The 24,569-nt window shown below is 51.7% G+C and overlaps 3 protein-coding genes across 3 annotated transcripts; 1 reads left to right on the top strand and 2 right to left on the bottom strand.

Annotated features, from left to right (window-relative positions):
• Positions 1-4,398: 4,398 nt before the first annotated feature.
• Positions 4,399-6,861, bottom strand: LAMTOR5 (late endosomal/lysosomal adaptor, MAPK and MTOR activator 5). The gene is made up of 4 exons (XM_066565319.1): positions 6,785-6,861; positions 6,158-6,219; positions 5,389-5,506; positions 4,399-4,696 (listed from the first exon to the last, which is right to left on the bottom strand). Exons 1-4 carry the CDS (start codon positions 6,817-6,819, stop codon positions 4,636-4,638), a joined length of 276 nt encoding a protein of 91 aa, XP_066421416.1. The 5' UTR covers positions 6,820-6,861; the 3' UTR covers positions 4,399-4,635.
• A 4,551-nt stretch (positions 6,862-11,412) lies between these two features.
• Positions 11,413-18,035, top strand: LOC136566260 (embryonic pepsinogen-like). The gene is made up of 9 exons (XM_066565330.1): positions 11,413-11,468; positions 11,786-11,948; positions 12,609-12,726; positions 13,111-13,229; positions 15,187-15,386; positions 16,192-16,305; positions 16,852-16,996; positions 17,615-17,713; positions 17,898-18,035. The coding sequence occupies exons 1-9, from the start codon at positions 11,413-11,415 to the stop codon at positions 18,033-18,035; spliced, it is 1,152 nt and encodes a 383-aa protein (XP_066421427.1).
• Positions 18,036-21,603: 3,568 nt separating this feature from the next.
• Positions 21,604-23,154, bottom strand: KCNA10 (potassium voltage-gated channel subfamily A member 10). The gene has a single exon (XM_066565313.1). It carries the CDS (start codon positions 23,152-23,154, stop codon positions 21,604-21,606), a length of 1,551 nt encoding a protein of 516 aa, XP_066421410.1.
• Positions 23,155-24,569: the final 1,415 nt, after the last annotated feature.

Raw genomic sequence — 24,569 nt, 5'->3', positions numbered from 1 at the left:
TGTCTGAAAACAGTTCCATTTTCTTTCTCATTCCCACGAAATCACTGTAACCACTTCAGCTTTAAGTGCCTTAGTGCTGCTTTGGCATTTTGGGCTGAGCCAGAAGCCCGGGGGTCACTCGGAGCTCTCTGCCAGCTCTCCCACTCCAGCTTTCTCTGCTCCCATGCTCTCACCCACCCCGTGCCCCTGGCAGAGGCAGGATCCTGCCCGAGGCAGCAGCTGGACCCTACAGCCCTTGGGGTGATGAACTGGAACTTTTCCTTACTGCTCGGCATGCTGGAAAATCCTCCCCGGGACTGCCGACAGCAAAGAGGAATCTCTTCAGTGCTTCTTCAGTATCTTCAGAGTCTCTTCAATATCTTCAGAGTCTCTTCAATCTTTTCAGAGCTTCTTCAATCTCTTCAGAGCTTCTTCAATCTTTTCAGAGCTTCTTCATCTGCCCCAAAGATTAAATTCCCCTTTCCTGACCTGGCAGCCCAGAGTCTGCTCCTTCATTCCCATGCGGTGAGGATGAGGATGATGGTGTCGGCGCTGAGCGGGACATGGAGCGTGGCAAGCGCTGGGGGGACGGACCCATCCTCTTCCTCCTCCTCCTCCTCCTCTCTGGAGGCAGAGCTCGGCTCGTGCGGCCCCAAGGCCGGCAGTCCCTCCCCTTGCCCAGCTGGGAACAGGAAACGCGAGGCGTTTGGAGCAGAAATCCTGTAGGGAAGGAAAAGGAGGGGGAGCCTGCAAAGTTCTGAGCCCGGGAAAAGCTCCGGATCCCGGCCGAGCCGAGCCGAGCCGGGCTGGCAGCGCTGGGCTGGAGCCAGGCTGGGGCAGAGCCCGGTCCCTGCCTGTCCTGGCCGGGAGCAGCATCACTGAGCGGGGACAGGATGGAAAACTGAGCGTTCTGCAGCTGGACAGAGCAGCCCCGGGCTTTGGCTCTGTGAAAAATACGTATTTTATGGTTGGCTTTTTGCAAATGTTAAAATGGGTATTGTGAAATACAAAGCTGTGTTTGGTGTCAGGTACAAACAGGCAATGTGTGTATTTGTGATTGTGATATGTGTGGAAAGCGACCATGGGACAGTTATAAAGACCAATTCTAATAATAACTGAGGAAAGTAAAGCATGGAAGAAGGCCTTTGAACCCATCTTTTGTTTGCAATTAACCTTCGTTGATTTAGGAGCATTGGAATTAAAGCGTTAAGGATGTTGCTCTTTGCTTGTAGCTAAGCCTTAAAGAGCTCTGCAATAATAACCTTTTGAAGTATAATTTTAGAATATTGCTTGTATCCTTGAAACTATAGCTCTGGAATATATATAAAGGAAACATGCTTATCTCACACCTTAACGAAACAGAGAAAAGCAGCTTGAGAAAGGAAGGTGAACATCCACTCAAGGATTTATAGTTTCAACCAAGGGAAGCTGGACATCACTGTTATGAGATTTATAGTCCTTGCAATTAAAAGGTGGATCCACATCTGGAGAGCTGGACCTCACCAGATGGGATTTCTTTCTTCTTTTGGAAACCAGACCAGCACCATCTGGGGATGCTCCTTTTGGGATACATCCTGAGAAAAACTAAATCACAATAGTGTATAGAATTGTGATGTAAAAATTGGGAATAGAAACTGCTGATGAGTAAGAATTGGAATAGAAACTGCTGAGAAAGCTGATGAGTGCCCCTATAAATACCTGTAAGCCTCAACTATCGGTGTGCAGTTGGAGGGAAAACTTCCCACACTGTACCCAGCGCTGTATTGCTCATACTTTACCATATTAATTAATAAATTGATTGCTGCTTGAACATTGGCCTAGTCAAGCTTCTTTTCATAACAATATTATATGTGTTGTGTTAGAAAGTGATGCTGTGTTAATTCTCTTAAGTAGCTGTTAGTATAGTTTTAGGTTATAAGAAATGTTGAAATAGAAACTATGGATACTTTTCTTTAAAGTATCTTGACATTTATCTTGACTTTTGTTTTTTTGTCAAATAATTAAACCATATATCCCTACATTATCCAAATCATTTGTTATCAATGCACTTTCAATTAACCTTCCTCTATATTTCCTAGTATCAAAAACAGTAACCAACTGTCATCATCACTCCATAACCACCCCCAAACAAACATAGAATTAACCCCAGAACTACTCCCCATAAAAAAAAACCCAAACAAAAATAGAAACCATGATGATAAATCATCAACCAACCACCCACCAAATTTTACATTCTTGTAGCTTACAAAAAGCATGACACTGAAGATGTCAAGATAAAGGACTCGGTACATCGATAAAGGATGTACAGAAAGGACTCACAGAGAAATAGCAGCCACAGGACACCCAAATCTTTCAGAGAAAAAGAATTTATTGCTCCATTATCAGGAGAAACGAACTTCTTCCTGCCTCGAAGGCGCTGTCAGGATTCAGAGGGAGAAGTTGACACTGCCCAGAGAGAATCCTGTGTTTGAATGGAATTTATGCACCATGTATGAGGTGTATGAATATGCAACAGGCTGTTGTTTTTAAGGGTTAATCCTCTGTTAACATGGTCCTTTTTTGGGTTTATTTTGCCCAGAAAAAGGTACCCAGACCATCTGTAACTGTTTCTATTGTCTCATATTGTCCTAATCCAAATCGTCCAAATTATTATTACTCTAACTGTATTACTAATTTTATAACCATTTCATTACTATGAAACTTTTTAAAATTAAAAAACCCCCACAAGTGGTTGGCGTTTTTCACAGCTCCCTGCCCCACTGTGAATCTGCCCGAGCTCCTGGGTGAGCACAGCCCTGCTGCTCCTGCTGAGCTGCCAGCCCAGGTGGGATTCACTCCCGAGGTCAGAGAAAAGTGGCATCAGTGGGGACAGTGATGCTCTCTGCCCTCCCTTGGCACAGAATGCAAAACCTCCTGGTTTTTGAATGCATCCTCCTGGTGGAGTCCAGGATCTCCAGGAGCTTTCCCAGCAGGAAAAGAGTTTGAATATGTACCCTGAGCTTTATTTAGGATCAGGTTTGTAGTGAGTGTGGTTTAAGGAGGGGGCAGAGGGGCAGCAGCACTCAGAGCTGTTGGATCAGGGGGAAACTGCAGCTCCAGCTGCTGCCAGCCTGGAGGGATGGAGAGGGGAGCAGCGCTCCCAGGGCCGGCACAGGCCTTGGATAAGCCAAGATCAGAGCTTGGATAAGCCAAGATCAGAGCTTGGATAGGCCAAGATCAGAGCTTGGATAGGCCAAGATCAGGGCTTTGCTGCAGCTGAACACTGAGCTGAGTGTGGAGCCTGGCCTGGCAGGGGCTACTCCTGTGTGAGCCTGGGACTATCACTGCCCAACAGAGTAAAGTCTGAGTAAAGAGAGCAGTGACAATGGCATTGCACTGACTCAGCCCAACTGTGGGAATTGGAAAAACTTCCACAGACACTGAAGGGTTTGATTTACAGCCTTGGGAGAAGCTTGGATTGATGTAAAAATACAATACACAGATATAAAGCAGAAAAATTATAATTATATTGCTATATAATATTTTCTATATAATATTTTTTATGTTTCTATAGTTGTAAATAAGAATATGCCTTAAGTAAGTGAGAAACTGAATGGGTAAGATAGTGAAAGGTTTATAGTGAAGTAATGTAATAGTATGGAGTAGGTTGGGAGTTTAGAAGTTATGACAGAAACATTAAGTTAAAACTTGTGAGTTAAAAGCCCATTAGATAAAAGTATCTGCAGAAATAAGTAAAGGTGATTGGTCAGAAAAACAAAATAAATCCTTTGGCCTTTTCTGTTGGTTTAGAAAGTTCTATATATTGCCTTGTAACAAAAAATCTTGTGCTACTCTTGAGCCATGGCTGAGTGCTTGCTCCTCTAAAACCTCAGGGCCTCTGAGACTGATGTTTACCTGAGCAATAAAACATTCTTAGCATGAAAAGTCCCATCCCTTTACTTCTAGCAGTGACAATCTCATGTTTTTCCCTCATGCTCTGCTGTGAAACTCCCCTTCCCCTTCCCCTTCCCCTTCCCCTTCCTGCAGCTGCAGCCCAGCTCCTTTTCCCTCCCCAGCACACAGGAACCATTGGGGTGCAGCAGCTCCCCCATCTTCCTGCAGGACTGTTTCCCTGCAGCATTTCAAATCTGTGAGAGGAAGAGGGGCCTGGGTTTGTGAGGACGTTGCCAAGATCCCTTCACATCTCCCAGGGCCAGGTTTGAACTTCAACCCAAGGCACAGTGAGCAAGAACTCCCACAGAATGTTTAACCTGAGGAGGTGAAATGTTTCCTGGGAGAAATTCCTCAGAAAGCTTTTGTTCCTTTTCTAGAGAGGAGCCTCCAGAGTTCCAATCTTTCTCCAGAGAAATGCTAATGAAGGCAGTGGGAGAAGTTACCTTGCAAGGCCCAGCTCTCCCAGCCACAGCAAAGAGGAGGAAGGAAGGTTTTTACTGCTCATTTATTGATTTCTCCAACAAATGAGGCCCCCCAAATAGAGCAGGGAGGATCTGCTTGTTACAGGGCCTGGGGGGAGCCCATGCTTCATCCTCAGCAGCACAGGGGCTGAAATGTGAGCTGGAGAGGCAGGGAGGGAGGGAGAGCCTTCATCCCAGGTTTGGAGCTCCAAAGGGAGGGTGGCAGTGCAGGGAGGAGCTGGAGCAGAGCTGCTCCCAGGGCTCAGGACAGCAGCTTGTGCACGGCCACGGTGATGCTGTCGTGCTTCTGGATCATGATGTTCCTGCAGCAAGGACAAGGGGCTGGGGGGGCAGCTGGGCCAGCAGCAGCTGCTGGGGCTGGGGAGAGGGCAGGGGAATCCCTGAGCAGCCCAGGGCCCATCCCCACCCCAGAGCCTGGCTGCTCCATCTCCCCCCTCCATGGGCAGTGATGGAGACACCCCTGCTGCCCCAGGGACTGACAGGCTGTGCCACCCACAGGGACCCCAGGATTTGTCACCCACAGGGACCCCAGGCTCTGCCACCCACAGGGACCCCAGGATTTGTCACCCACAGGAATCCCAGGCTGTGTCGCCCACAGGGACCCCAGGATTTGTCACCCACAGGAACCCCAGGAATTGTCACCCACAGGAATCCCAGGAATTGTCACCCACAGGGACCCCAGGAATTGTCACCCACAGGAACCCCAGGAATTGTCACCCACAGGAATCCCAGGCTGTGTCACCCACAGGGACCCCAGGAATTGTCACCCACAGGGACCCCAGGCCGTGTCACCCACAGGGACCCCAAGGGGGGAAGATCTCCTGAGCAGCAGTAACCAGCAGCCCCTGGAAGGTCTCCCCCTGCTTTTCCACCTCCATTAACCCAGTGCCTGTGGCAGTGCCTCCCCCCATGGCTGCTCCAGGCTCTGCCTCCAGGAGCTGCCAGGGCTGGGGGAGGGCACAGGGGCTCAGAGGCAGCTCAGGCTGGGGCTCACCCGCTGTCTGACTCCAGGCACACCACGGGCGTGTCCGTGGGGTCCGAGGTGAGCTTGGCCGCCTGCTGGGCCAGCACTGAGATGATGCCAGCGTGCTCATCTGACAGGGTGCCCCTGCCTGCAGGGGGAGGCCATGGATAACCCTCCCTGTGCCAGGGCACTGCTCTGGGACAGCCCTGACTGCCCCCCCAGGCCCAGGGGGATGCCCCTGCCCCAGGCATTTCCCTCCCTGCTCCTGCCCCAGGCATTTCCCTCCCTGCTCCTGCCCGAGCCCAATTCCCTCCCTGCTCCTGCCCGAGCCCAATTCCCTCCCTGGTCCTGCCTGGGCCCAATTCCCTCCCTGGTCCTGCCTGGGCCCAATTCCCTCCCTGAGGGCTGACTCAGCATCTCCCCAAATAGTTCCTCTCCCTCTACCAAAAATCCCAAACTGAGGTGTCAGGAGGAGCTGGCCGTGGTAGGCACAGGCAGGTGGTGACCCTTGGGGACACCCAAAGGAGGGGACAGGGCAGTGGGGCAGGGCAGGTGTCCCCAGAGTGATGCACGACAGGGCACCCCCAGGGAGGGTCTGTAGGGCTGGGCCTGGTGCCCCCATCCTGGGGAGCCCCTCAAAGGAGATGGGCAGGACCTGGGGCACCCCAACCCTCCCATGGGGCAGGACCTGGGGCACCCCAAACCCCCCATGGGGCAGGACCTAGGACACCCCAAACCCCCATGGGGCAGTGCCAGGAGCCCCCCACGGTGCCCCCCAGGCCCGGAGCTCCTCACTCACAGCCCAGGTTGAGCCCCTGCGAGTCGGTGCACAGCACACCCACCACGGCCGGGCTCTTCATGCTGCGGGAGAGAGCAGCAATCAGAGCCCGGCAAGGACAGCCCGGCCCCCTCAGCCCCCGGCCCTGTGTCCCCCCATCTCCCCACGTCCCCCCCATACCCCCGTGTGGGGGACACCCCCGGTTTCCCATGTCCCCCCATATTTCCCCGTGTGTCCATGTTCCCCGTGCCCCCACCGTGTACCCCCATATCGCCCCATGTCCCCGTGTCCCTATGTCACCATATCCCCCCCATGCCCCCCACATCCCCCGTGTCCCCCCGTCTCCGTGCCGCCCCATATCCCCCCGTGCCCCCATATCCCCCCATGTCCCCCGTGCCTCCACGTCCCCGTGCCCCCCTATCCCCCCATATCCCCCTGTGTCCCCCATATCCCCCAATGTCCCCTTGTCCTTTCCATGTCCCCCCATATCCCCCCTTGTTCCTCCCACCCCCCTGTGCCCCCCATATCCCTTCATGTCCCCCATATCTCCCCGTGCCTCCATGTTCCCCTCGTTCCCCCATGCCCCCCCACATCCCCCGTGTCCCCCCATATCTCCCCATGTCCCCCCCATCCCCGCTGTCCCCTCACGTCTCCTCCAGATGCTGTTCCAGCGTTCCCTCCATCGCCCCTCGCCTCCACTTCCGCACCGCACACGTGACCCCGCCACGGCGGCTCCGCAGGGCCAAAAGTGCTCGGGGCGCGCTCGGCTCCGCGGGGATGTCCTGATTTGGGGACTCCCCGATTTTGGGATGCCCCGACTTGGGGACTCCCCGATTTTGGGATGCACCTATTTGGGGATGCCCCTGTTTCGGGGATGCCCCGATTTTGGGGATGCCCAGATTTGGGGACGCCCGGATTTGGGGATGCCTCGATTTTGGGACTCCCCGATTCTGGGGACGCCCCGATTTTGGGATGCCCTGATTTTGGGATGCCCTGATTTCTCCGTGGCATCACAAATCCCTTCCCCAGGTGTTGGCTCCTGGATGCTGCCCGTCAGTTTCCACGTCCCCTCTTTATTTTATCCAGGAAAAATCAAGGATGAGACAATTTGAAGAGTGAAAGTGGATGCAGAAAGTGCTAAAAATGTGGGAGTTGTGCTTAATTTCTGGACATCTCCCGGTGAAAAATATTACAAATTATTTTCTCCCAGCAGACCCCACCACAACAAAAAGAAATAAAACATCTTAGCAGGAAACTTCTAGGAAATAGGAAATATCCCAGGGAATATCCTTGTAAGTTCTCCCTAGAGGAGCAGAGCTCGCGGTGGGGGAAGCCTGGTGGCAAAGCAGGGACAGGCAAAGTCAGCCGGGGCTGTGAGTGCAGCCCCGGTGCTCTTTGATCCACGGAGCCCCTCCCGGCCAGAACGGAGCCAGGAACCCTTCGGGGCCGGGACGGGCGAGTCCCCAGCGCTGTTTGATGTCTGCTCCAAGGTGAAGCAGCTGCGAGAGCCAGAGCAGGATGGGAGCGGCTGGGACATGGCTGGGATGGGATGGGATGGGACCAGGACATAATTGGGATGGGACCAGGACAGAGCTGGAATGGGAAGGGGACACGGCTGGGATGGGACCTGATCAGGGCACAACTGAGACGGGAGCAGGACAGGGCTGGGATGGGACAGGGACAGGGCTGGGATGGGAATGGGATAGAGCTGGGACAGGACAGGGACACGGCTGGAGAGGAGAGAAGTTAGACGGAACAATTCCTTCTACCCAAGGACAGCCAATCCGGATCTCAAGCCCAAGAGCAGAAACAATGTGGACTGAAGAGAGAAAAACAAGGATGGGACTTCATGGGCTGGGGCTGTAACTGGACAATTACCTCCAAGATGCAAATGGACCAAAACATAAAAATATAAGATCTTGTGAGCAATCCCTCTTTTGCTTCCAACTTAGAGCCATGCGGGCAGAGCCCTGTTCTTCTAAAGTTCTTCTAAAGTTCTTCTAAAGTTCTTCTAAGCCTTCTGATGTTTACGTTTTTAAAATAGAGTTTCTAACACACTTTTCATGTAAATAATGATTATTTTGCATTTCTTTCTGGAGGAGGAGAGAACTGATGGATTGTTGGTCTGACCAGTGTGGTTGGAGAGTTGGCAATTTCATCCCCCAATCCATGGTCACTTTTGGAATTCTATAAATATTGAGGCCCAGATATAAACACGCTTTTTTGCCTTGGACATCTCAGCGTGCAAGTGTCGTTCATTTCATGTCGAATCGCGACAAAAGCCATGGCTCTGGTGCTGCCACGGTGTGCCTTTGAAAGCCCTTCAATAAACACCCCTTTATTGCCCTTCACTCTGGCTGGCCCCTGTTGCAGCCGTTTCAGGCACCGCGGGGACGGGGCGGGGATCCCGGAGCTCGGAGGGGCTGGGACGCCCTGGGGGCTGCGGGGCTGGGAGGGTTTTACGACGAGGTGAGAGATGAGAATTTGACTCCATGTTCTTAGAAGGCTGATTTATTATTATATTATATTATATTATATTATATTATATTATATTATATTATATTATATTATATTATGACATTATGTGGCATTTTATTAAATATAATAATATAGATATTATTATGTATTATGTTAATATAATAATAAAGATATCACTACAATAATATAATAATTATAATAATTTTATAGTATATTATTATAATAATATATTATTATATATTATATTATTATATTACAATATCGTATTAATATGATATAATATTATATTAGGAATTACTATATGAATTATAATAATTATATTATATTATGCCATTATATTAATTTTAATAATATGGATATTATTATATATTATATTAATATAATAATAGTAATTACATTCTTATAATTACATAATAATTATAATAATTGTCATAATAAATTAATTATAATTATGTATCATAATATATTAATGTAGTTTAATCTAATATAATGTAATATAGTTCTAGAAATTATATTATATTATATTATATTATATTATATTATATTATATTATATTATATTATATTATATTATATTATATTATATTATATACTAAAACTATACTAAAGAAAGGGAAAAGATACATCAGAAGGCCAAACAAGAATGAATAATAAAAACTGACCAGAGTCCCGACACAGCTGGACTGGGATTGGTCATTAAATTAAAACTATTCCCATGCTGAGTAAACAATTCTCCAAATCACATTCCAAAGCAGCAAAACAAGAAGAAGCTGAAGCTTCCCAGCTTCCCAAGAGAAGAAATCCTAGTGAAGAGATTTTTCATGAAATATCCCAGTGGCACAGGGCTCCCTGTCCTGGGCACAGCCTGGCACCAGCCCAGCACCTGCAGGGTCACCTTGTCCTGTTTGCATCGCGGGGTCAGAGATAAGGGGGAGTCACTCACGTCAGCAGCCACAGGGCCCCCCTCGTGCCAGCCCGGGGGGACTCCTGCAAACAGGAGAGTCCTGCACACAGGAGAGTCCTGGACACAGGAGATTCCTGCACACAGGAGAGTCCTGCAAACAGGAGAGTCCTGCAAACAGGAGAGTCCTGCAAATAGGAGATTCCTGCACACAGGAGAGTCCTGCACACAGGAGATTCCTGCACACAGGAGAGTCCTGCAAACAGGGGTGTCCTGCACACAGGAGAGTCCTGCAAACAGGGGTGTCCTGCACACAGGAGAGTCCTGCACACAGGAGATTCCTGCACACAGGAGAGTCCTGCACACAGGAGAGTCCTGCAAATAGGAGATTCCTGCACACAGGAGAGTCCTGCACACAGGAGATTCCTGCACACAGGAGAGTCCTGCACACAGGAGATTCCTGCACACAGGAGAGTCCTGCACACAGGAGAGTCCTGCACACAGGAGAGCCCTGCAAACACAACTGTCCCTCTGCTCTTTGCAATGGCCAAGGGTGCCAGGCTGAAAAGCCAAAATGGTGCCTCCAGCTCTGGGGTTTGCAGCGTCAGGGCGTGGAGCTGATGGAGCAATTCCAGAGGAGGCCACAGGGATGATCCCAAGGTTGGAGCTCTCTGCTCTGCAGCCAGGCTGGGAGAGCTGGGGGTGCTCACCTGGGGAGGAGAACTCACAGAATTCACAGAATCACCAGGTTGGAAGAGACCTTAAAGATCATCGAGTCCAACCCATGCCCCAGTATGGTGCTGTTCACAGGGGTCCCAGGATGAGGGAAGAGACGAGGATCTGACTCCATGTTTCAGAAGGCTGATTTATTATTTTATGACATATATATAGTATTAAAACTATACTAAAAGAATAGAAGAAAGGGTTTCATCAGAAGGCTAGCAAGCAAGAAGAAGAATGATAACAAAATCTTGAGTCTGACTGAGAGTCCAAGATAGCTGGACTGTGATTGGCCATTAATTAGAAACAACCACATGAGACCAATCCCAGATGCACCTGTTGCATTCCACAGCAGCAGATAACCATTGTTTGCATTTTGTTCCTGAGGCCTCCCAGCTTCTCAGGAGGAAAAACCCTAAAGAAAGGATTTTTCATAAAACATGTCTGCGACACCCCAACACCTCAACTAAACCCTGGCACCCAGTGCCACATCCAGAGAAAGCTCCAGGGAGACCTTGGAGCCCCTTCCAGGGCCTAAAGGGGCTCCAGGAGAGCTGCAGAGGGACTGGGAACAAGGGATGGAGGGACAGAACACAGGGAATGGCTTCCCACTGTCACAAGACAGGGATGGATGGGATATTGGGCAGGAATTGTTCCCTGGGAGGGTGGGCAGGCCCTGGCACAGGTTGCCCAGAGCAGCTGGGGCTGCCCCTGGATCCCTGGCAGTGCCCAAGGCCAGGCTGGACAGGGCTGGGAGCAAACTGGGACAGTGGAAGTGTCCCTGGCCATGGTAGGGGTTGGGACTGGATGAGCTTTAAGGTCCCTTCCAAGACGAATTATCCTGGAATTCTGGATCCATGCCCACTGCCAGGCAGTGCCTGGTTGGGATGAAGAATTTGGGGCCTCAAGGATGGAGCGTTTGGATTTGGGATCTAGAGGGGAGCATGGGGTCCCCAGAAGAGGACCATGGGAGGCATTAGGGGACAGTTCCCCCTGCCAGGTGACGTGTGGCTCGTGTGTGCTGTGTCCTTCAGTCCCTGGCTGTCACCTGCCTTGGCTGGGTGCCCAAAGGAGGGGAGGGGGCAGCTCCTGTTGGTCCTGGCTGCTCTTGGCACGGCAGGGGGGGTGGGCAGGGGCTTTATAAACCTGAAGGAACTGGTCCTGGCTGTCCTGGCAGGATGTGGTTCCTTGTGCTCCTCTGTGCTGCCTCTGCCCTGTGCCAGGGTGTCACCAGGTGAGCCACAGCACCATCATTGCCAGGGCCACTGGGAGAAGGGAGGGGGAAACGAGAATTTGGAGGCTTTTCATGGCTTTGGGGAGCAGAGGTGAGGTCTGAGCTGCAGAAAGCTGCTCCAGGGGTGCAGGACGTGCCTGGGGAAGGGCTGGTTTCTAGGGCTGATTTGGGATTTTAGAGGAAATCCCAGACTCGGAGTTTTGGAGGAGTTTCCTGTGCTCCTGCTGTTGGATCGGAGCATTGGAGCTGTCAAACACTGGAGCTGCAGGCAGCAAAATCCCATCTCACCCTTCTTTTTCCCTTGTTGCTTGTGCCAGGCTGCCCTTGGAGAGGGGGAAGAAGCTGAGAGATGTCCTCAGGGAGAAGGATTTGCTGCAGCAGTTCTTCCAGCATCACCACTACGACATCGGCACCAAATTCCCGCACGCTCTCCCCAACCGAACCGGGGCGGCCACCGAGCCCCTGCTGAACGCCCTGGACGTGAGTATGGGCTCCAACCCCCAGGGACACAGCCCTGGCAGGGTCTGTGGGATGTCCATCCCTCTGTCCAAACCGAAATCCTTCATCTCAAAGCCTTCAGGTCACGTCCTTCACCCCTCCTTGCCCACGCTGGTGGCTCTGAATGGAGAAATATCCCCCAGGAGCTCTGCTGGAAGCAGGGGTGTCGCAGACAGATTTTATGGAAAATCCTTTCCTTAGGATTTTTCCTCCTGAGAAGCTGAGAAGCCTCAACAACAAAATGCAAACAATGGTTATCTGCTGCTGTGGAATGCAACAGGTGCATCTGGGATTGGGCTCATGTGGTTGTTTCTAATTAATGGCCAATAACAGCCCAGCTGGCTCAGACTCTCTATCCCAGACACAAGCCTTTGTTATCATTCCTTCTTTTTCTATTCTTAGCCAGCCTTCTGATGAAATCCTTTCTTCTATTCTTTTTGTACAGTTTTAATATAATATATATCATAAAATAATAAATCAGCCTTCTGAAACATGGAGTCAGATCCTCATCTCTTCCCTCATCCAAAAACCCCTGTGAACGCCGTCACACAGGGGCTCTCCATGAAGCACGGGACCAAGCCTGGGGAAGGTCCAGGTTTGGTTTCATGCCTCCAAACCCATCCCTGGCCTGGCTCCCTGCAGGTGGAATACTATGGGACCATCTCCATTGGCACCCCCCCACAGGACTTCAGCGTGGTCTTCGACACCGGCTCCTCCGACCTCTGGGTCCCCTCTGTGTCCTGCCCCAGCCTGGCCTGCCGTGAGTAGGGCCCAGCTGCATGTTCTGGGTTTGGAATGGCTCCACCAAGCTCAAAAATTGGGGTGACATTGCCAGAGAGAGGGGCTCACCCAGCTGGGCCATGGCAGCTGTGAGTGATGAATATTTGGGGTGTAGGGGCTGCTCAGGGCTGCATTCCTCGGGTGATGTGATTCCTGCTTGGTGCCTCAGTTTCCCCATCTGCCCAAGGGGGGTGGGAATGCCTGTGGTTGCTGGAGGAGGGGAAGGATGAGCAGCAAAGCTCACAGCTGAATTATTCCCGAATGCAGGATAATAAACAGCAATTCAGCAGGGCTCCTCCTCCCACACCTCCCTTAGGCTTGGCCTTGCTCAAAGTTTTAATTCTGTGTTTTTCCACTTATCTAGAAACTCACCGGGTGTTTGACCCCTCTCAGTCCTCCACCTACAAGAGCACAGGGCTGAGTCTGTCCATCCACTATGGCACAGGAGAGATGGAGGGGACCGTGGGCTCAGACACCGTCACCGTGAGTGTCCCTATGGCACACCTGGGGGACATCCATGGGGAACATCTGTGGGGAACATCTGTGGGGAATATCCATGGGGAACATCCCACATCTCACCTGTAGGAGCAACGGGGGTAGGACGGTCTGTTGGGGAAGATGAAACAGGAAAGCCTTATAAATATGATTGTCTGGCAAAAGATTTTGAGAACATGGAAACTGTAAGTGAGATTGAAATGAAAGCAAGCTTTGAGATCCCTCAGTCACTGAACAACTGGAAAACAATGGTGTGGCCAGCTGAAGGTGATCCCCTTTTGATGGAACAGCACCCTCTGCTTGCAGACAGGCCCAAGGGGCAGAGCAGACCCTGCCAGCTTGGCAGAAGGGGCCCAAAGAGGAGTTTGTAGGGTTTAAAATGTAGCACAGTATGGTAATGTAATGATTCCTATAGGCTGTATGGAAATGCTATAGGATTTGTATCTTGGACTAGATTGGTCAGTGAGAATCAGAATATTCAACACAGAAGATTTATGGTATTGTAACGGGAACCTCGCTCTCTTACTCTCTTATCCTCTCTTTTACTCTCTCATCCTCTTTACCACACTCTTGTCTTCTCTCTCTTTCCCACTCTCTTTACTTCTCTCAGTCCTGCTCCAGCTGTGGCTGGCAGCTCCCAGCAGGGCCCTGCACCCAGGCCCTTTGCAATAACCCACAAGTTCCAAGCCCTGGCTGCAGAGATCTCTCATCTCCGTCTGTCCCAACCATTGTAGGAGCATCAGGGGTAGGATGGTGGGGATGGACGGAGATGAGAGATCTCTGCAGCCAGGGCTTGGAACTTGTGGGTTATTGCAAAGGGCAATAATCCTCCTACCTCAATTTTTGGGCTTCTTTAACAACCTTTGTCTGAAGCTCCTGCTCCACCTGCAGCAGGGTCTCGGGTTTTGGTTGTTAATTGCTGCCCTGAGATGTGCAGGGTGTCTCTGTTTCGGCCCCCGTGTCCGAAGAAAGACTCAGAGCTCTTCAGTTTTCGGTCTTGAGGTTGTTTATTAATTCTTAGCTATAAAATTTTCTTTCTGCCCAGCCGAGATCTGCTCAGCAGGGCAGCCACAGGCACTCTGACCACCCTCAGGGTGGTGTTGTCCTTTTATACTACAAACTACATATAACATATTTACACTGAATTCCAATACCCATCACCTGTGTTAGACAGTGCACTTCTACTCTAAACCAATCCCAAAGTGCCAGCATCACTGCAGAAAACGGAGACCAAGAAGAAGAAGAAGAAAGGCTGGACATGCCCAAGTTCCTCCATCTTGTCCCCATAACCCCCATACCAAAAATCCTAAAATCTACATTTTCACCCTGTGATAATTTATTATTCTACTATTCTAACCTCTGTGACTTTCAGGTCCTCATACAGAGCTGGCAATTTGTTCCAAGGGTCACAATCAAATCCCCAGGTGCTCTGGGCCATGTGCCAGGGTCTCTGAGCCCCTGGCGGGGTCCTGGCAGCTCTGGACACCCAGAGGGATGCACTGAGTTCCAACAGCTGAAGAGACCCAGAGTCTGTGTGTTGCTCATTCACCTGCAGTGGTGTCTGCAGGAGCCTTTTCAGATGCAGAAGGTGCTGGGGCTGCTCCTGCTGGGCTGGGGGTGCTGCGAGGGAGGGATGCTGAGAGAGGAATCCCTGAGCTGCCTCCTCGCTGTCATCCCTGTGACAAGGAGGGAATTCCCAGCTGGGCGCCTTGTATGTCTCTCCTCTGTCAAACCTCAGTGAGAATTTCAGCCTTAGAAGCTTTTTTTTTTCATATATTTAACAAAAGAGATTATTTCTGTTCCACTGGAGTGACTGGGGCTGGTGCTTGGCAACTCTGGACACCCGCAGGGATGCACTGAGTTCCAACAGCAGGGGATCCCCAGATTAACCAGATTAACACCAGAATCCCAGTGCCTGCTCCAGGCCTCACCTCCCTGTCCCCAGGTGGCCTCTCTGGTGGACACCAACCAGCTCTTTGGCTTGAGCACCGCTGAGCCTGGCCAGTTCTTTGTCCATGTCCAATTCGATGGAATCCTGGGCTTGGGATACCCAAACCTGGCTGCTGATGGCATCACCCCTGTCTTTGATAACCTGGTGAACCAGAGCTTGCTGCAGGAGAACCTCTTCTCTGTCTACCTGTCCCGGTGAGCCACGTGGGCTTGTGGGGCTGGGGAAGGGGGGATGTGTTGGAATCCAGGACAGCCAGGGTGATGTCCTGAATTCCGACAGGGATGCACCTCATGCACGATGTGCTGCTGGCTCTGGCTCCCCCCTTGTCACTGCTGCCATCAGATGTTGTGTCTGTGTCACCATTGTGCAAGGGCTGGGGGCTGTAGGAATGTGCTTCTTGTTGATGGAGTGACAAAACTATCTATTGTCTCTTTAAAAAGGAAATAAGCTCAGAAGTTTCTCTTTTCGATTAGGTGGAAAAGGCATTTCATAGGTTTGGGGGACTTCACCTCAAACTTAAGGGTGGTTAATTGGACAGGAACCAAAAAGTCCTGCTTAGACAATTTACTAGAAAAAGAAGAGAACAAAGAAACTAATTGCTTTTGTGAGGTGTTTTACCAGGGGCAGGAGGGCCTCTTGCACTTGGATCAGTTTTTCTCTGTAAAGAGTTTTGTTATTTTGCCTTTTATTAAAACCTTTTTGTTTCTAACACTGCAACAGAAGCCATCCTGCTGATTTTATGCCTTCTGAAGTAGGTGAGCTATCTTGGGTGTGAAATAGACCTCCAAGAGCTCATGAGACCTGGCTGGAGGAGGCTCCTATTTCCAGCCTCCCCAGAGGGTTCATGGCTTGCTGGGAAGCAGTTCCCAGCACTGCTCCTGGTGCCAAAGGCCCTGGCCCTGTGCTGTGCTGTGTGAGGAGGTGGGGACAATGGGACACATGGCCCTGCAGTGAACCACAAGGCAAATCTCCCTTGTTTTTGTTTCCTGCACCATCCAGGGAGGCAGCAGGGAGCGCGGTCATCTTCGGGGGCATCGACGAGTCCTATTTCACCGGCCCCATCAACTGGATCCCTGTCTCTTACCAGGGCTACTGGCAGATCTTCATGGACAGGTGACAAACCAGCTCTGTTGCTCTCTGGTCACCTCAAAGCATTGCTTCTAAAGAGACATTGGGCCCATCAGCACCAGAGGCTTCCACTGACACCCCCACCCCAGGGCTGAGGGATGCAGGGGGACAAGGGGACAAACTCTGTAGTGCTCTGGTAACTGACACCCAAAATGAGGATGCTTTGTGCCTGGGGCACAGCCTACTTCCTGTCCTGTGATTTAGGAATGTTTTTGGTGATGAGGAGAGCAAAATCATGGGTCAAAACCTCCTTTGTTGGGCTGGAGTGGGTCCCAGCTGCTGGCATGTGTTCAGTGCCCACATCTGCAATGGTGGCTCTGCAACTCCAGACAGGAGCAGGTTCACAGGCAGCACTTGGGATTACCCAGCTTTAACTCTTATAAAAGAAGTTAGAAACCATCCCTGAGGCCCCCTGGTTATTTCATGGCCCTGTTGTTTATTTCACAGCCCCGTTGGTTATTTCACGGCCCCGTTGGTTATTTCACAGCCCCGTTGGTTATTTCACAGCCCCTGCTTGGTCTCTCCCCACAGCATCATTGTGGGCAGCCAGGAGGTTGCGTGCGCTGGTGGCTGCCAGGCCATCATCGACACCGGCACTTCCCTCGTGGCCGGGCCCCCCTCGGGCATCAGGAGCATCCAGAGCGCAGTTGGGGCCAGGCAGGGCGAGTATGGAGAGGTGAGAGCTCGCCCTGCTGGCCCTGGAGGCAGCTGGCGCAGCAGAGCCCAGCCAAGGGCTGGGGAAACCGTGTGGGGAAACCGCCCGGTGCTCATGGCAACCCTGGCAGAGACACCCCGGGGCTCTCTGGCTTGTGTCAGTGGGACAGAGAATCACAGGGTGTCCTGGGATGATACAGAGAACCACAGGATGTCCTGAGCTGAAGGGATCCACAGGGATCATCCAGTCCAACCCCTGCCCACCAGGGTCATCCAGGATCCTGACCCACCAGGATCATCCAGTCCAACCCCTGCCCTGCACAGACACCCCCAAATCCCACCCTGGGCATCCCTGGGCAGCGCTGCCCAAACACTCCTGGAGCTCTGGCAGCCTCGGGGCTGTGCCCATTCCCTGGGGAGCCTGGGCAGTGCCAGCACCCTCTGGGGGAAGAACCTTTCCCTGAAATCCACCCCTGGCCCAGCCCCAGCCCTTCCTTGGGTCCTGTCCCTGTCACAGAGATTGGAGCTGTCCCTCTGCTGCCCCTTGGGAGGAGGTTGAAGGCCCCAGTGAGGTCTCCCCTCACTCCTCACCCTCTGAACATGTTTCCCTGCTGAGAGCCCTTCCCTCTGCTCCCTGCAGCACAGTGTGAACTGCAGCTCCATCCCTGCCATGCCCGATGTCACCTTTGTCATCGATGGGGTCCAGTACCCCGTGTCAGCCTTGGCCTACACCGAGCAGGTGAGTGGGGACCAGCAGCTCCTGGCTGCAGGAGCCTCTCTCAAGGTCCTTCTGTTCTCTCCAGTGGCTCTGGTCACCTTGGCTTCTCCCATTTCCTTGGAAGATGGATGGCCAAGGGCCTCCAGGGCAAGGCAGGAAGAGATTTCCCACATTTCCCCAATTTCCTTCTCGTGCTCAAATGCAGCACAGTGAAGAATCTTGCATGAGCAGCTTCCAGGACACCTCTGGGGACCTCTGGATCTTGGGAGATGTCTTCATCAGGGTCTACTACAGCATCTTTGACCGGGCCAACAACCGCGTTGGGCTGGCCAAGGCTGTTTAGATCCACCACCATGGGAGTGCTCCTGGGGTTTGTCCACACCCAGCCCCAGCCAAGGCTTTTGGCACAAATAAAGAGTTGGTGGTTCTGAGCTGGTGGCTGTGTGTGTATTTCTGATGGAATATTCGGCAGGAGGCAGGAGGAGCTGCTTTGTGGTGGCCAAGGACTGTTTGTCCATCACAGCTCTGCTGAGAGCCCCTGGGAGCTGTCATCACCTGCAGGGCTGAGGGGTGGAAGCCTCGATGCTGTCTCTAAATCCAGCAGTTCCTAAATCCTCCTCCTGCTGAGAATTCCCGACAAAGGGATTTCCTCCACCTGTCCGGGGCAGCCCTTCCCAGCCTTGTTCGCATTCCAATAAAGGGATAAACCAAGGAAAAGCTTCCAAGCTCGGATTGGAGAGCGGGGAGGGAGCCGGGACTGCCCGTGTCAGGGAAATGCCGATCCTGGAGTGCCATCTCGTGGCTCTGGTGCCAACCCTGAAATCCTGGATGCTCCATCCCTGGAAGTGCCCAAGGCCAGGCTGGAAAGGGCTTGGAGCAACCTGGGATAGTGGAAGGTGTCCCTGCCATGGCAGATTGAGCTTTGAGGTCCCTTCCAACTCAAACCATTCCGGGATTCTTGGGAATTTCAGCTCAAAGGAGGGAGTCACTCCTACCTGCAAATATTTCACACCTGGCCACAGGTTTTGTCTTGCTCCAAGGATAAAACATGGCCAGGACACCTTTCTGATGGAGCAAAGGGGGTTCTTGTCTACTTTTAGATAACCTGAGGCAGTAAAAAATGTGAAGAGGGAATTCATCCTGTGTGCAGAAGGACATGACAGATTGGCTCATCAGGGCTTGGCTCTGGAACAGGACAGTTACTGAGGGCTTTGTATGGATTTCGTTGATCTTTGAGCTTTGGGCCTGTGTTTGGGAAGGGACAAAGCTGCAAATTGTGCAGGAAAATCAGGTTTCTTGCAGGTTTTCATCAGTGTTGACACTGGGAGTTTGTAGCCTGGTTTTCCTCCTCTTTGGGGCAAACTAGAAATAGGTTGGTGTGTCTGGGGAGGTTTAATGCCTCTGATCCCCTTCCCATGGCATCAGTCAGGGATCCCCCTTGGACCTGATCTCCCACAATGGACGGTGTGACCCAATCTGCAGGGTTTGTCCTCATCTCACAGAGTTGGAGAGCTGCAATTTTCTGTTTTCCAGAGCAGCTGTGGCTGCCCCTTCCCTGGATTGCCCAAGGCCAGGCTGGACAGGGCTTGGAACAACCCAGGACAGTGGAAGGTGTCCCTGCCTTGTGGAATGAGGTGAGCTCTAAGGTCCCTTCCAGCCCAAACCACTCTGGGATTCCATATTGCCCCATGTCTCAACCTTCCCACGCACAATTCCCAGCTGGAATTGTGTTGCCATGGAGCAGCACAAAGCCAGGAACAAAAAAGTTGAGTCCAAAGAAATAATATTTTCTGCATACCAGATTTTGAAGCATTTATTCTTTTATTTGAGGATAGTTTACAAGTTTATAAGAATCAGATTTTCCGTCCATCCATCCATCCATCCATCCATCCATCCATCCATCCATCCATCCATCCATCCATCCATCCATCCATCCATCCATCCCAGCACCATTACAGTCCATGTTTGCAGGAGGAGTGGAAATGTGCTCGTGGCTGATCAGGCTGAATCTTTCCCAGCCCAAACCTTCTCATCAGAGTTTTTCATGGTAATTTCCCAAGGAAAAACCACCAAAAGTTCAGATTAGAGAGGCAGGGAGAGAATTTGGGGAGGGGAGCAATAAAAATACAAAAGAATGGAAAAAAAAATCAAGTTTTCTAGAAGAAAAAGAGAAAGAACCTGCTATGAAATAAAAATAGTGATGTGAAAGAGCTGCTGGAGAGAATTGAGGGGTAAAAAGAGAGGAGCTGGGGATGTTTGAGTGCTGTTCCCAGCTGTGCCTCCTCCAGCTGTGCCCAGCTGTGCGTTCTCCAAGCGTCCCCACAGAACTTGGACACAGTGGGAAGGAGATTAAATAGCTCTGACAGTTCCTCCTGCCTGAGATGATGGTGTGAGGGCTGCAAGGGAGGGGAGAGGGATGGTGGAGGGATGGGAAAAAAACAACGGGGAGAGCAGGTGTTATAGTGGGATTTGTCCCAGAGGGAGAAGGGATTGTACTGGTCATGTCTCAGATCCATCTCCTGGGGTGAAAAACACCTCATTGCAGAAAGACAGGGCACAGAATCCCTTAAAACCAAAATAAAAACTCCTCCCACCAGGGCTGTGGGATTTCTGCTACAGGGAAAATCCCAACGAGCCCGAACCCACATTTTCCAACAGAGCAGGAGCGATAAATCCAACCCCTGTTCCACCGCTGCTTTCTGAATGAAATTGCAAAGCAGAAATGCTGGCACGCTGCGTGATGATCGGGGGGATCTGTCAGGAGATGAGACATCTGTGCAGCAGGTGTGGGACATCAGAGTGGATGAGACACTGCACGAGAAGCTGGGATTTCAATGGAGGCAGAAACATTAAAAAAAAAAAAAAAAGTCGAGTGAAACAGCGAAGTAGGAACAAAATGTTTTTGTCAGAAAAACTGCTGGCATTGGAGAGAATGGCAAAATGAGCTGTTGCTGGCTGCTCCCATCCCAAGTGCCACTGGAAATTTGCATTTTTAGGAAAGCAGAAGTGCCTTGTTACAACAGGGAATGGAGCTGTCAGGAAATGTTGGCTCTCATTGCTCTCTGCCCCCTTTTCAGCACCAGAAGTGACAATAAAAGCTACAAGGTCACAGTGGCTCATTCCCAGGGTTGTTTGTAAACCAGATAATGAGCATTTGTTGCAGGAGAAATCCCATTCCCTCTCTCAGAGCTCAGTTTTCCAGCAGAAACCCCTGTGGGCTTTGAGCTGCAGTGCCCTGAACCTTTGGGGTGGCTGTGCCACCGTGTCTGGTCAGCAACCCCAAATCCCCCCCTGCTGCCTTGGGTCCATCCATGACTGCCCACCCTGCTGTGCCATCAAAATTAATGAGCCAGGCAGACCAGGGAACTCATCCAGCAAAAAATATCCCTTCTCATTTCTTTTTGCCAGCTTATTTTTGCTGTTGCAGGTCTGGGAATTTGTCAGACCCCCCAGATCTGAAGTGGTGGGCAGGGAGGAACTATTTAAAATATTTAAAACTAATTTTATAAACAAAGCAGGGAGCTGGACCCACCTTCATCCCTGGACAGCTGGGTGTCACCAAGCCAAGCATTTCATGTCATTTTGCCCTTTTTTCCTCTCCAGTAAATGGGGAAATCTCTGTATGTGTGGGAATTCCACTCTGACACCAGGGAGTGTGGAAGAAGAGAGGACACAAATGTCAAGCAGATGAGCATCAAATAAAAAACGCCAGACCGATGGGCAGGGCAGAGAGATAAGAAAGATGGTATTTATTTGAACAGCCACAGGAAATCAGAGATTGAAAAATGTCTAAAAAAAAAAAAAAGCAGCAGCACATAATTAAAAAAAAAAAAAATCAGAGCATGCAGATGTTGGATGCATTTTCCAGCTAATCCCACCTGACTGTGCCCAGTCCCTCAGGGCCTCTACCATCATTTTTTGGCCTTGTCTCGAGGGTAACCCCCATTGGTCTTATTGAGTGACTCCATGCTGCCGTTGCCCGTGGCCACACTGGCCAGCAGCCGCTCCACCTCCCCAGGCAGCATCTGCTTCTCTTCGTTCTCCGTCTCCCGGTGGTAGAAATAATTGAAATTGGAGACGATGACGGGCACGGGCAGGGCGATGGTCAGCACCCCCGCGATGGCGCACAGCGTCCCCACGATCTTCCCGCCCAGCGTGGTGGGACACATGTCCCCGTAGCCCACGGTGGTCATGGTGACCACGGCCCACCAGAAGCCGTCGGGAATGCTGGAGAAATGGGACTGCGGCTCGTCGACTTCCGCGAAGTAAACGGCGCTGGAGAAGAGGATGACGCCGATGAAGAGGAAGAAGATGAGCAAGCCCAGCTCCCTCATGCTGGCCTTGAGGGTCTGCCCCAGGATCTGCAGCCCCTTGGAGTGCCGGGAGAGCTTGAAGATGCGGAAGACCCTGACGAGGCGGATGATGCGCAGGATGGCCAGGGACATGTTCTGCTGCCCGTTGAGTTCGCTCTGCTGGATCAGCTCGGTGGTGAGCGTCACGAAGTAGGGGATGATGGACACGATGTCGATGATGTTCATGATGTTCCTGAAGAACTCGGTCTTGCTGGGGCACACGATGAACCGGACAAAGAGCTCAAAGGAGAACCAGACGATGCAGGCGGTCTCTATGACGAAGAAAGGGTCCGTGAAGGTGCTGTGGGACACCAAGGTGTCTGTCACATTCTTAGAAAGCTCCTGGGTGGACCTGAACTCCCTCTCCTCCCGGAACTCCGGCAGGGTCTCCATGCAGAAGATGATGATGGAGATGACAATGACCAGGACGGAGACCAAAGCTACGCCTCTGGCTGCACTGGAGCTCTCAGGGTACTCAAAGAGCAGCCAGAACTGCCTGTGAAAGTCATTGGTTGGTAAGAGGGTCTCAGGATCCTTGATGAACCCTTCATCCTCCCGGAACTGGTCCATGGCTTCATCACCCAGCTCATAGAAGGTGATTTCATCAGCAAAGACGTCGATAGGGACGTTGGCCGGGCGCCGTATTTTCCCCCCAGACTGGTAATAGTACAGGATCCCATCAAAACTGGGCCTGTTCCTGTCAAAGAAATATTCATTCCTCATGGAGTCAAAGTAACGCATCCTCTTTTCCGGGTCCCCAAGCAAGGTCTCGGGGAACTGGTCCAGGGTCTTGAGCCGTGTCTCAAACCTCAGCCCAGCGATGTTGATGATGACTCGTTGGTCCCCCTCATCCATGCCCACCCTCTCCCCCACCAGGTGGTCGCTGAACTCGGCAGAGAACCTGGAGAAGATGGTCTCATTGTTGGCGTTCTCGCTGTTGATGAGGATCCGCAGGTTGGACAGCAGGTTGGCGCAGCTGGGGTGGCCCTTGCGCGACTGCCCGGCGGGGCTGAGGTCGTTGGAGTAGCAGGGATCCTCCACGATCTGATCAGCGTTGTCAAAACTGACTAGTGCCACCTCCATCTCCTTCCAACTGGCCACGTCCATCATACGCTAATCAGCTCAGCAGCAGAAACCCCCGCGGCCGACGCCGGCTGCCCGCGCCTTTCCCACGCTAGGAGGATCTGCAAGGGACAGGGACACAGAGCTGAACTGTGCATGAGCAGGGCAAACAAGCCCTGAGAGGCCACACCACCCTCTTCTGGTTTTTAATGGAAGCATTAATGCTGTTGAGTAGCAAAATGACCTCCAGCAAATCACTCATTTTTGGATCCTGCACGCCCTTTTGGCACGGCTTTGCCATTGTTAGCCCTCCCCAAACCTCCTACAGAACCCAAGGATGAAAGGTCAGGCAGCAGCAGAGGATGGGGGTGAATCCAGGTGTCCCACCCAGCCTCTCCCCAGTGATCCCACAGCAAGGGGTCGTTTCATCCGTTTCCAGGTGCAGATCCAAAGCTCAGAGCAGGATTTGGAGGTTTGGAACATGGCTGCCCCAAGTTAAGAACAGCCCTTGATCCAGGTGGGAGAGGCATTGGTCAAACCGCAGGAGGTCCTGGGCACGTTGCAGATGGGTCAAGCATTGTTTGGAAACAATTCCCAAAGTAGGAACGACACTGGAATTTGGGGAATGCAGCCCAGGAGGAAGCAGGCCAGGAGGAGAAATGTCCACCAGCCTTGGAGAGCCCCTTTGGTCTGGGAAGAGGGGTGGGACAGGACCCCTGGCCTTGGGGCAGGCACAGGATGGGGTGACATCCCCCAGAGCTCTCCTAGCCCTCCTCCACAACAGACCTGATATTCCCAGCCTCAGGAAGAAGCTCAGGACTAAGCCTTTGGATCCCCTGGAGAGAACCTTTCAGGCCATGGGGTGGATTCTTTCCCAGCCCAACTCTGAGAGGCACTCAGGAACAGTCCCCACATCTCCAAATATTCCTGGGCACACATCTCCCCACACACCAACACCATTCTGAGCTCAGCAAAGTCAAAGAGGAGCCCAGGGACCAGGCCAAGTTATGGAGCTGGGAAATTACCTGTCCTGCCTCAGGGAGAAGCACAGAGAGAAATTAGGTGTTAACAGGGAGCAGTTCTGTGGAGATTTTCCCCAGAATGAACTTTCCAAGTAAATTCAGTGCCCTGATTTATTTCCCCTCCAAATGTATTTCCCAGACATGAGGCACCACAGGAGGACACGTGGAGCTGCTCTGCGTGACCGCTGCTCACCAAGGGCACTCTGGCTTTCTTACCCAGGCAGCTCCAGTGAGAGGCACACAAAAAACCCAAATGCCCTCAACTGCCAGGAATAGCAACACAATTGAGGCCACGGAGCAGCAGCAGTGGTGCCAGGGCTGGTCCTGTGATGAGGATGGTCCCCAGTGCTGGGTTTGCTTCCAGGGCTGGGCAGGAACCCACCCCCACATGGGGCCTGAGCTGCTCCCCGTGCCTCGAGCTCCCTGTTCCACTGGAGTGAT

The sequence above is a fragment of the Molothrus aeneus genome, chromosome 24 (genome assembly GCF_037042795.1).
Source record: "Molothrus aeneus isolate 106 chromosome 24, BPBGC_Maene_1.0, whole genome shotgun sequence".
NCBI lineage: Eukaryota > Metazoa > Chordata > Aves > Passeriformes > Icteridae > Molothrus > Molothrus aeneus.
This window is presented reverse-complemented; position numbering and strand designations above follow the sequence as displayed.

Bases quoted from the DNA above. Each gene is read 5' to 3' on its own strand.
- LAMTOR5 (XM_066565319.1), bottom strand. From the start codon at position 6,819: ATGGAGGGAACGCTGGAACAGCATCTGGAGGAGAC. The intron at 6,220-6,784 runs GTGAGGGGACAG...TCTCTCCCGCAG, and splicing joins GAACAGCATCTGGAGGAGAC to CATGAAGAGCCCGGCCGTGG. The intron at 4,697-5,388 runs GTGAGCCCCAGC...TCCTTGCTGCAG, and splicing joins TGCCTGGAGTCAGACAGCGG to GAACATCATGATCCAGAAGC.
- LOC136566260 (XM_066565330.1), top strand. From the start codon at position 11,413: ATGTGGTTCCTTGTGCTCCTCTGTGCTGCCTCTGCCCTGTGCCAGGGT. The intron at 16,306-16,851 runs GTGACAAACCAG...CTCTCCCCACAG, and splicing joins TGGCAGATCTTCATGGACAG to CATCATTGTGGGCAGCCAGG. The intron at 17,714-17,897 runs GTGAGTGGGGAC...GCTCAAATGCAG, and splicing joins CCTTGGCCTACACCGAGCAG to CACAGTGAAGAATCTTGCAT.
- KCNA10 (XM_066565313.1), bottom strand. From the start codon at position 23,154: ATGATGGACGTGGCCAGTTGGAAGGAGATGGAGGTGGCACTAGTCAGT.